General features: G+C 53.4%; 1 protein-coding gene and 1 long non-coding RNA gene across 10 annotated transcripts in view; one reads left to right on the plus strand and one right to left on the minus strand.

Annotated features, from left to right (window-relative positions):
- Window positions 1-9,951, plus strand: part of CEP250 (centrosomal protein 250) — a 55,400-nt gene extending 45,449 nt beyond the window's left edge. For 8 of the 9 annotated variants that reach the window (XM_058685407.1, XM_058685405.1, XM_058685410.1 and 5 more), the window contains 6 exons: window positions 58-2,667; window positions 5,172-5,264; window positions 5,471-5,626; window positions 6,450-6,536; window positions 7,505-7,567; window positions 9,427-9,951. In XM_058685407.1, the coding sequence (XP_058541390.1) occupies window positions 58-2,667; window positions 5,172-5,264; window positions 5,471-5,626; window positions 6,450-6,536; window positions 7,505-7,567; window positions 9,427-9,684 (3,267 nt within the window). In that variant the 3' untranslated portion in view covers window positions 9,685-9,951. Of the gene's footprint in view, window positions 1-57; window positions 2,668-5,171; window positions 5,265-5,457; window positions 5,627-6,449; window positions 6,537-7,504; window positions 7,568-9,426 lie in introns of those variants that run through there. The other variant, XM_058685412.1, reaches the window with a different exon arrangement.
- On the minus strand, window positions 4,699-5,496 carry LOC131485692 (uncharacterized). The gene is made up of 2 exons (XR_009248968.1): window positions 5,407-5,496; window positions 4,699-5,009 (listed from the first exon to the last, which is right to left on the minus strand). It is a non-coding gene; the product is annotated as an uncharacterized LOC131485692 (long non-coding RNA).
- Window positions 9,952-11,080: the final 1,129 nt, after the last annotated feature.

Genomic DNA, 11,080 nt, shown 5'->3' on the forward strand with positions numbered 1-11,080 from the left:
AGGGGTGACCGCATCGGGGAAGTGTAGTCTAAGGTGGTTTTGCATCTTGTTTTCTAGAATGAGCGAGAGTTACTTCAGGCAGCCAAGGAGAACCTGATGGCCCAGGTGGAAAGGCTGCAGGCATCTGTGGCAGAAGCCAGGGCTCAGGCCAGTGCTGCCGGGGCCCTGGAGGAGGACTTGAGAAATGCTCGTTCGGCCCTGAAACTCAAGAGTGAGGAAGCGGAGACCGCGCGTGAGCGAGCCCAGGCTCTGCAGGAGCAGGGTGAGCTGAAGGTGGCCCATGACAAGGCTCTGCAGGAGAATTTAGCTATCCTGGCCCAGACCCTATCCGAAAGAGAAGGGGAGGTAGAGACTTTGCGGGGAAATATCCAGGAACTGGAGAAACAACGGGAAATGCAAAAGGCTGCCTTGGAAGTCCTATCTCTGGACCTGAAGAAGAGGAACCAAGAGGTGGATGTGCAACAAGAACAGATCCAGGAGCTGGAGAAGTGCAGGTCTGTTTTAGAGCATCTGCCCATGGCCGTCCAGGAGCGGGAACAGAAGCTGGCTGTGCAGAGGGAGCAGATCAAAGAGCTCGAGAAGGATCGAGAGACACAGAGGAACATCTTGGAGCATCAGCTTCTCGAACTTGAGAAGAAGGCCCAGGTGATCGAGTCCCAGAAGGGACAGATTCAGGATCTGAAGAAGCAGCTGGTTACACTGGAATGCCTGGCCCTGGAACTAGAAGAAAACCACCACAAAATGGAGTGCCAGCAAAAGGCAATCGAGGAGCTGGAGGACCAGAGGGAGGTGCAGAGGCTGGCTCTGACCCACCTTACACTGGACCTGGAGGAAAGGAGCCAGGAGCTGCAGGCACAGAGCAGCCAGATCCACGAGCTGGAGAGCCGCAGCACCCTTCTGGCCAGAGAGCTCCAGGACAAGGACCAGGAGCTGCAGTCCCAGCAAGAACAGATCGAGGAGCTGCAGAGGCAGAAGGAGCACCTGACTCAGGACCTTGAGAGGAGGGACCAGGACATGGTGCTGCAGAGAGAGAGGATTCAGGTCCTAGAGGATCAGAGGACGCTGCAGACCAAGATCCTAGAGGAGGACCTGGGACAGATCAAACTATCCTTGAGAGAGCGGGGCCGGGAGCTGGCCTCCCAGAGGCCACTGATGCAGGAGCGGGCAGAGGAAGGGAAGGGCCAGAGTAAAGCACAGCGCGGGAGCCTGGAGCACATGAAACTGATCCTGCGTGATAAGGAGAAGGAGGTGGAATGCCAGCAGGAACGTATCCAAGAACTGAAGGAGCACAAGGGCCATCTGGAGCAGCAGCTCCAGGGCCTACACAGGAAGGTGGGTGAGACCAGCCTCCTCCTGACCCAACGGGAGCAGGAGATCGTGGTCCTGCAGCGGCACCTGCAGGAAGCCAGGGAACAGGGGCAGCTGAAAGAGCAGTCACTTCAGGGTCACCTGGAAGAGACCCAGAGAGCCCTGGCTCAGAGGGACCAGGAGCTCGAGGCCCTGCAGCAGCAGCAGCAGCAGGCACAGGGACAGGAGGAGAGCATGAAGGAAAAGGCAAGCACGCTGCAGAGAGCCCTGGAGCAAGCCCACGCAGCACTGAAAGAGCGCCAGGGGGAGCTTGAGGACCACAAGGAGCATGTGCGAAGGCTCCGGGAAGAGCTGGTGGTGGAGGGACAGAGGGTGCAGGCCCTGGAGGAGGTGCTGGGGGACCTCAGGGCTGAGTCTCGGGAACAGGAGGAGGCTCTGCTGACGCTCCGGCAGCAGTGTGCGGAGCGTGCACAGGAGCACGAGGTAGAGATCCAGAGCCTGCAGGACAGCCTGCTGCAGGCAGAGGCCATGGTCAAGGAGCGGAGCCGGGAGCTGGAGGCCGTGCAAGCAGATGGCCGGTCCTCCCAGCATCGGGAAGAGACGGCCCGGGCCCGGGCTGAGGCTCTGCAGGAGGCCCTCAGCGAGGCTCAGGCTACCCTGCAGGAGAAGGAGCAGCGTCTCCTTGGCCAGGCAGAATTGAGCCGCAACCTGGAGGCCAGCACAGCCACCTTGCAGGCTGCCCTGGACTCCTGCCAGGCACAAGCCCGGCAGCTGGAGGAGGCCCTGAGAAGGCGGGAAGGGGAGATCCGGGACCGGGATCTCCGACATCAGGAGGCTGTGCAGCAGCTCCAGCGGGCACTTGCCCGGAGGGATGATGAGCTGAGTCATCAGAAGAGACAGGGGCAGCTGCTAGAGCAGTCTCTGGCCCAGAGGGACCGAGAAGATCAAGGGAAGCAAGGTGCAGGGCGGGAGAGAGAAGAGGAAGAGATGAGGGGCCTCCGGGAAAGCCTAAGGGAATTGCAGCTGACTCTAGCCCAAAAGGAAGAGGAGATTCTGGGGCTGAGGGAGGCCCAGCAAAGGAAGAATCTGGAGGACTCACCGCACAGCCACACAGCCTCCCCAGCGCAGGAGCCCTCTACACAATTTGATGCTTTAGGGCCCCGGCTTCAGCAAGAGCTGGAGCGACTCCAGGCAGCCCTGAGGCAGACAGAGGCCAGGGAGATTGAGTGGAGGGAAAAGGCCCAGGATTTGGCACTGTCCCTGGCCCAGAGCAAGGCTAGCGTCAGCAATCTGCAGGAGGTGGCCATGCTCCTACAAGCCTCTGTTCTGGAGCGGGACTCAGAACGCCAGAGGTTGCAGGTGAGTTCCTCCCCGGCAGTAACGGCCGGTCTGACTGAGCCCAGGGGGGCTGTCTGGCACCCTGGGCTTGTGGCACCTCAGGGTGCAAGAGACCTAAGTGGGATCCAGATTATCGTGCTAGTCTGGGGGGATATGGAGAGAATAAGCCACCCACAGTTCCTGCCCTGAGTCTAGAAGATATGCAATTAGAATGCAATGTCTAGTTATATTTAGTGCCTCATTAGAGAAGTTTAGTATGCTCTGAGCACACTAGAGGGACACTCAGCCTTTCCCTAGTGGAAAGCTTTCCTGAAAGGCTTCCCAGTAAAAGTGGGGTTTAAGATTAGATCTGAAGGGACCAGTAAGGAATTAGCCAAGCACAGGTTGGGGGAGGAGCTTTTTGGGGAAGAAGAAAGAGGAAGGAGGGTGTGGAGTATCTGTGCAGGGACTTCAGGCTGACTGGGACACAGAGGGACAGTTGGCAACAGAAGACAAGGTGACAGGGGCCCCTCGTTCCATGCTTCTAAGTTATGTTAAGGACCTGGGTGACCAGCGGAACTTGGATGAAGTGTTTGGCGCGGATCAGGTGTGTGTGTGTGTGTGTGTGTGTGTGTGTGTGTGTGTGTATGTATAGGACACAATCCGATGTACAGTTCAGAGAATCGTTCAGGCTGCCATGTGGAGCAACAAATCTAAGGAGACCAATGAGGAGGCTGTCATCCAAGTCCGAAGACAGATGATGGCCTAAGATAGTAAGGGTGGATGGTGACATGAGGGTGGACCTAGGGGCTCATGGGACTTCTGGCAGTTGACTAAGAGACAGGGGAGTGAAGAGTGGGAAGAAGGAAACCAAACCCCCAGATCTCTGCTCAGAGGCAGGTTTCAGGAACGCTATGGAATGGCAGTGGAGTGAGGTGCCTGTGGGACATGCATGGGGAGATGTCCATTGGGCAGGTCTGTAAAGTGATCTGAGGTTGAAGGATGAGACTGGAGACAGAGACTCAAAGTCCTCCACAGTTAGGGATAAGTGCACTAGTCTAGGTGGAATGTTGAGTGAGAGAAGTGGACCTTAGGGTATAGCATTCAACCTCAAGGTCAGGGGCCATGTCTTTGTCCCCTTCACACCCCCAGCACTGAGCACCAGCCCTGTACAGAGTAGGCAGTCAGGAGAGCAAGGTTGACTTGGCCATAGAGAAGCATTATCTCTTTTGCCAAGAGCAACCCAGCTCATTTTTCCCAGGAAATTGACTCTACATCCTGGTGCCTTGACCAGGGCTGAGCCCCAGAGAACCCCACTCAGACACCCAACACTGCTGGGACTTGCCTTCTGGAAGCAATATGCAGAGAAGGGGATACATTTGTGAATTTTGGAGTCAAGTTCCTGGGTTTGCAATATAGTCCTGCAGTTTATGGGCTGTGTGACCCTAGATAAGTGCCTTCATTTCTCTGACTCATGGTTTTCTCTTCGATAAAATAGGGAATGACAGTAACCAGCCCTGTAGGGCCATCTTGAGTATGAAGTGAGATAATACATAGAAAGTGCATAGGAAAGAAGCATTCACCATGTAGAATTCCTTTCCTATTTCTAGGCTTATACGTATAGGCACAGAAAAAGTAAAGTGCTTAGCTGGGCAGGACGGTCACTAAGCAGTATTGTAGCTCAGGTCAGGCTCCCCCTGCACCCCCCTCCAAACACTCAAGAACATTTCTTAGATGCTGCCCTTCATTGCAGTGCTACCATTTTTTTTTATTTTAAGCATTTTCCATGCCGGGCACTGTTACTCTCACTTCCTTCCACAACAACTCTGAGAACTAGGAATTGTTAGCTTCAGTTTATAGTTCAGAGAGGCTAAGCAACTTGTCCAAGGTCATATGGCCAGTCAGTGGCAGAACTAGCTCTAAGGAGTCTGACTCTAGAACGCAGCCTGTTTACTGCTAGGCTCTTCCTGTCTCCCAGACACTCTCCACCCGCACACATACATTCATTTCCTCTTACCTGTCTCTCTTCTTGATCGTTACCATTTGTGTGACATATGGCACCTAGAAAATATCTAGCACTGGGGTCACCATTTATCAAGAGGGATTTAATGCCAAAGGCTCAATCTATGCTTCGTGGAGCATATAGTCATTTTACAAGTGAGGAAACTGGGTTTTGGAGAGTGCTTGTTTCTTGACCCAAGTCACATAGCCAGTAAGTGGTGACATAATGCCCAGCTCTACTGAGTCCATGCTCTCGTGTCTACAACACCTCAGTGCTCCAAGTTGTTGCTTAGCTTGTGGGAGATCTCAGATGAGCCAGGTTTTAGTCGTAGCCCACCATGTATCCTTGAAGAGACCCCTCTCTGCTTCTTTGCTTTGTCCATCTGTAAAATAAAGATTCTGCACTAGAATAGCTCAGAGTCTCCAGGAACAATAAGACTATAACCTGATGAGAAAATTAACTGGCTTTCATGAGGATGGAAGGTAGGGTGGGTCTGGATATGAGGTTGCCATGGTGTAATTTGCTCCACATCTTGATATCCCAGGATGAGTTGGAGCTCACCAGGCAGGCTCTAGAGAAGGAGCGACTCCTCAGCCCCAGCTCGACCAGCAGAGCAGAACGGGGGCCCAGAGAAGAGGTAGGTGTACAGCTGGAAGAGGTGAGCTGGAGGCCCAGTGGGAAGAAATGGCCAGGAGGAAGCTCCTTTACAGGGGGCTTGTCCCTCCCTCTTTTGGGAATTGGGTCCCTGAAGCTCAGACCTGTCAGATTGGTCCCTTAACCCGCTATCTATTCCCCATCTGTCTATGGGGCTGCCCAGGTGAGAGTCACAGGTCTCTCCTGCAGGTCTCTGGAGTGGAGGCTGAACCAAGTCCTGGGATGGAGGAGAAGCAGCTGTGGGGACAAAGGCTGGAACAACTCCAGCAAGCAGTGGCACAGCTAGAGATTGACCGGAGCAAGCTGCAGCGCCACAATGTCCAGCTGCGGGCCACCTTGGAGCAGGTAGGTCGTTTCTCCTGTCCTCAGCTCCCTCGTCTAGGGTCCGATGGGCAGGCATCTCCACTTCTTGTGTGGCCCCCAGAGCCGAGTGGTAAACCCTAGCCCAAGGGCCACATTCGGCTTGCTGCCCACTGCTGAGAAGAAAGTTTCATGGGAACACCACAGTAGTGGAGTTGAATAGTTGTGACAGAGATCTAAAGGCCCGCAAAGCCAAAACGCTACAGAAAATGTTTGCTAAGCCTACTCTGAAAGCCTGAGAGGCCAGCCCTACCTCCTCTGCCCCATCAGCACATCTCTGCTCTCAGGGCTGCCCTGGCATGTGCTCTCCTCAACCCAGGAGCTTACCTTCTCATGGTTGCTGTCCCTGTGCTCACACCCACCCCCACACCAGCTTTCTCTCGAAAAAGGCACTTCTGGGGCACCTGGGTGGCTCAGTCGGTTAAATGTCTCGCTCTGTTTTGTTTGTTTGTTTGTTTTTTGAGAGAGAGCACAAGTAGGGGAGGGGCAGAGAGAGAAGAGGGCTCTGCGCTGACAGCGGTGAGCCCGATGTGGGGCTTGAACTCACGAACCATGAAATCATGACCTGAGCCGAAGTTGGACACTCAACCCACTGAGCCACCCAAGGGCCCCAGGTATCTGACTCTTGATCTCAGCTCAGGTCATGATCTCAGGGTCGTGAGTTCAAGTCCTGAGTTGGTCTCCACTCTGGCAGGGGGCCTACTTAGAGAGAGAGAGAGAGAGAGAGAGAGAGAGAGAGAGAGAAAGGCAGTTCTGCTCCAGCCCCATAGCCAAGCCAAGCCCTGACTTCTCATCTGCATCTCGGCAGGTAGAGCGAGAGCGCAGGAGGCTGAAGAGGGACTCCATGCGTGCATTGCGGACGGGCATCCTGGAGGTCAGCGAAGCCACACAGCAGGTTTGCTTCTTTTTATTGACTGCAGCCTCCAGAGGATCAGAAACAGCTGCCTGCAGAGCATATCTCAGGCTACCCTCGCAAGGGGAGACGCCCACGTTAGCTGATCCAGATAGCCCCTCCTGGCTTGGTTCTGGCCAGCCTAGCACAGCTCAGTGTGTCCCGGACCCAGGAAGGGGTGGGGATGGAGTCATGGCTGGCAGCCCTGCATTATCAGAAACTCAGTAAGCCTTCACTGACGTATAACCTTCCTGCTCCCAGACCAGGGTCTCAGGCTTACCCAGGAGTGGGGCTCATCAGGCTTCTGGTCGGAATCCCTGGCATATGTGTGACGGGTGATGCTGGCCAGACCCTGAGGTGCCTTGGAAGCTTGATAGCAACTTTGTGGGCCTCTTGGATCTCCTCTCTTGTAGTACTGAATTTACAAGATTAGGGTCCATGGTACTCCCTTTTTCGGGTAAGGAATTGGGGGAAGACTCCCCAAACCAGCACTCTTTTAGCTGAGTTATGCCCATCAGTCAACAGCGCTGCAGCCTGTCAGGGAGAGACTGCTTCTGGTGGCTGAGCATCCCTCAGGCTCTCTGTCTCTCCCCCTTTATGAAAGCTTCCCAAAGGCAGGTACCCTGTCTTCCTTTCTGCATCCCTAGCTCACAGCCCAGGGCTAGCACAAACCAGATGTGTGGTGTACTTCTATAAATGAAAAGGTGACTCAAGCCAATGCCATTCAAGCCTTCTGGATGTTCAGCATCAGGTCTCCATGGGTGTCCATTAAGCTGGCTTGGGCCCTCCTGGGCTTCCTTGCCCCAGGGTCATGGTACCACCTGGAGTCCAGTCTGGGTTCAGACACTTCTGAACTGGGACCATAGCCCTTGCCTTGGTCCCCAGGACTGGGATGAGCTGGCTGAGGTTGCCTAGAGAACCCACAGGGTGGGAAGGCTTGTTCCAACAGGAATGGCATTTATCTTCCATAGGATGCAAGAGGAGGACAGAAGGGCGCCTCAGATGCCAAGCACATGGCTGAATTGCAGAAAGAGGTATGTTCTGGAAGGATCAGCTTTCTAAGTCCCCTTTCCCTCTGCTGCAGACAGGCAACAAGGCGATAGTGTCTGCTGTGTGCTTGACCCTTTGTGTGCCTCCAGCAGGGGGAGGGGAAATGGTTTCTCCCTCACAGAACTTCAGTCTATGTGGAAGGCAAGAAGGGCCCAGTCCTGACTCAACCTCCCATCTGCTTAGGGCAAGAGTGGGAAAGGAAGCATGTTCCAGACCCCAGACTTCCAGGTTCCTCCTTAGGAAGGGAAAGGAGAAGGAAGAGGGCTGAGGGGCACACAGAAGATTCTAGGAGGAAAGACAAAAGCAAACAGAAGCATCCTGGCCTCCTGTGCCCTCAAATGCACCTTTGCAGGCAGAACTGCAAAGAACTGCAGCACAGCAGGCAAAGTAGTCTGGGACCAGTGCCAAGATCCATACCTCAGCTCAAGCTGCCATGCTCAGGGAAACCAGTATTGAGTGACTTCTTGCCTCTTTGGCCTCACCTAGAGGTTCACCCTGTCTTTCAAGACCCAGGAGTAATAAGAACTGTGGAATTTTTATTTCTAAGCCTCTTTCAGGAATTAATAGTCACTACTGGCAGAACCTATCTCTACAGCTAGACTTAGCTATCACTCTGAATTCAGACAAAGCAGTCCTGAGATGGAGCCCGGACTAGGGTGAGGCAAGGGAAGCACGTTGGGTGGAGAATTTAAGGAGGTGCTCACTATCAACCTGGAGTCCCTCATTAAATTTTGTACCCCAGGAGCCTCTCTACCTCACCCTAGTCCTGGACCTGCCCTGAGCTCCCAGTAACCACTTCCTCGTAGTTTCAGTGTACTCAGAGAAATGGAAGGGTTAATTAAGCAGGGATTCTCATCCCTGGCTGCACATTAGAACCACCTGGGGAGCTTTGAAAAAAATGCTGATGCCCAGGCCTCACTGCAGTCTAAGTGAGAGTATTTTTTTTTAACTTTTTTTTTAAGGTTTATTTATTTTGAGAGACAGAGAGAGAGAGAGAGAGAGAGCATGAGCAGGGGAGGGGCAAAGAGAGAGATAGAGTGAGAATCCCAAGCAGGCTCTGCACTGTCAGCTCAGAGCCCTGCATGGGGCTTCAACTCACAAACTGCAAGATCATGACCTGAGCTGAAACCAAGAGTCGGATGCTTAACTGACTGAGCCACCCAGGTGCCCCAAGTCAGAGTATTTCTTAAAAGCTTCCAAAAGGGCACAGAAATACTTTCTGCACTGATTAAAATATTCTGTATCTTGATCAGGATGGTGGTTATACATGCGTATGTACATTATGAAACTCATCAAAATTTACACTTAAAATCTGGGCATTTTATTACATATAAATGAGCCCTCAATAAAGTTGATGAATAGTTTTGTTGCTGTTGTTTTTAAAGTCCCTATTTGAGCCCCCTGTGCAGCCACGGTTGAGAATCATTGGATTTTTCCATGATTCCCAGGGGCCCTTGCCCTAAACACTAAAGCCTGATCCTGAGATCTGTGCGTGGTAGTTGCTTCAAATGCACTGTCACAGGGGCGCCTGGGTGGCTCAGTCGGTTAAGCGTCCGACTTCAGCTCAGGTCACGATCTTGCAGTCCGTGAGTTCGAGCCCCGCGTCGGGCTCTGGGCTGATGGCTCAGGGCCTGGAGCCTGCTTCTGGTTCTGTGTCTCCCTCTCTCTCTGCCCCTCCCCCGTTCATGCTCTGTCTCTCTCTGTCTCAAAAATAAATAAACGTTAATAAAAAAAATGCGCTGTCTCAAAAGACACAGGAGCAGATCGGGAAGGCGTGGGGCAGCCTCGAGGCACTTAATTACTCTTTCCCTCTTGATTTTCCTGCCCCCCCCCCCTCCCGCAGGTGGCCCTGCTGCGCGCCCAGCTGGCCTTGGAGCGGAAGCAGAGGCAGGACTACATTGCTCGCTCGACGCAGACGAGCCGTGAGCTGGCAGGCCTGCACCACAGCCTGTCCCACTCACTTCTGGCCGTGGCCCAGACCCCTGAGGCCACTGTCCTGGAGGCTGAAACCCGCAAGCTAGATGAGTCCCTGACTCAAAGTCTGACATCCCCAGGGCCGGTCCTGCTATGCCCCAGCCCTACCCAAGCCACCTCCAGGTAGCAGCCACAGCCAGGGCAGGATACGGACACACCAGGGAACACACACACAGATGGCTGCTATGGCCCAGGAAGAGGGAAGGAAGTCTGCAAGGCTGGAAACAAGGCAAGTTACACCTGCCTGTAGCCCATGGAGTCACCCTAGAGGAGTGCTTTGCTCTGGCCAAGGGACCTTTACTGCCTCTTGTCTAGAATGTATTATCCCAGCACTTCACCCAATCTTTCTCCTCCCTGTCAACAATAAACCCCAGGTCTCTGTGTTTGTTCTCTGCTGCTGTCTCCACTTGTGTCACTGGGCGGCAACAGCATGTCAGGGTTTCTGTTAAAGAAGAATTTCCTGAAGATTCCGGTCAGATGGCATGAATTTGTTGTCTGCCTGCATTCTGATAGAGAAGACTTATAGCAGATGGAACAAGTCAAAGCCCCTGTCCATAGGGAGCTGGAGTCCAATGGACAAGAACAGATGAGCACTCGTCAATGAGTCACAGACAGTACTGTGTACTGACTAGAAGTACGTAGGGGACTGGGGACTGAGGCAAGAGGGCATGAGCTGGCCCTTGAAGGATGGAGGAGTTGGCATGCTGGTGAGATTGGTCGGCCTGTGGCAGAGTGTGCTGGGGCCAAGGTTGGATGGGGAGGGAGGGAGATTATGGAGGGCCTTGGGATCCAGATTCGAACTCATGGATAATAAGGAACTATCATATGTTCTTGACTTAAAACCACTTCTGGGGCTTCAAAAACACTGAGTTGACCTTTGGCTAAAGTCAGTCTGTAGAGTTCAGACATTCCACGGAGCCTCATTCTCCTTCTGCTCTGGGTGAATGCCCTTGGCATCCCTTCCTGGACACACCAGCTGGAACCAACTCTGGTCCTCTGCAGTCCAACCACGTGTCAAGCCAGTAAAGAGGATAGACTATGGCAGAATTCGTCACTAATAGACTCACCCTGGTGGAGGCACCCTGGACTGAACCCAGTTCACAGACTTAAGAGTTAACTGTTGGCAACTTCCTTGAAGCCTAAGAGAACAGCTTCTCTAAAATAGCAGGGCATGGCCTTTCTCTGGCCCTTCAACTGATTTCCTTCTGGAATTCCTTTTCCTAAGCCTGAGGATGGAGCTAAGGCCAGTTAAGAATGCAGGGGTTTGAGGGCAGCACCGCACTCCCCCAACCTGTTTACTCAGGGCTCAGGCCCCATCTGTTTCATCACATCACACAGTAGACAGGGTGCTGTTCACCACTGCTGAAGTTTTGTTCTAAAAATTCATGGCATGGGACTCAGCAACAGATACTTAGTAAAAAGTTACAGCGTAGAGCTCCCCAGAATTGTATCTGGAGCCCCAGAGATGCTGGCCTGGACCCTGCCTCTATTCAGATTCCCTGTGGCTCAGAATCCTCACCTGG

Source organism: Neofelis nebulosa, chromosome 9 (assembly GCF_028018385.1).
Source record: "Neofelis nebulosa isolate mNeoNeb1 chromosome 9, mNeoNeb1.pri, whole genome shotgun sequence".
NCBI classification, from domain to species: Eukaryota; Metazoa; Chordata; class Mammalia; order Carnivora; family Felidae; genus Neofelis; species Neofelis nebulosa.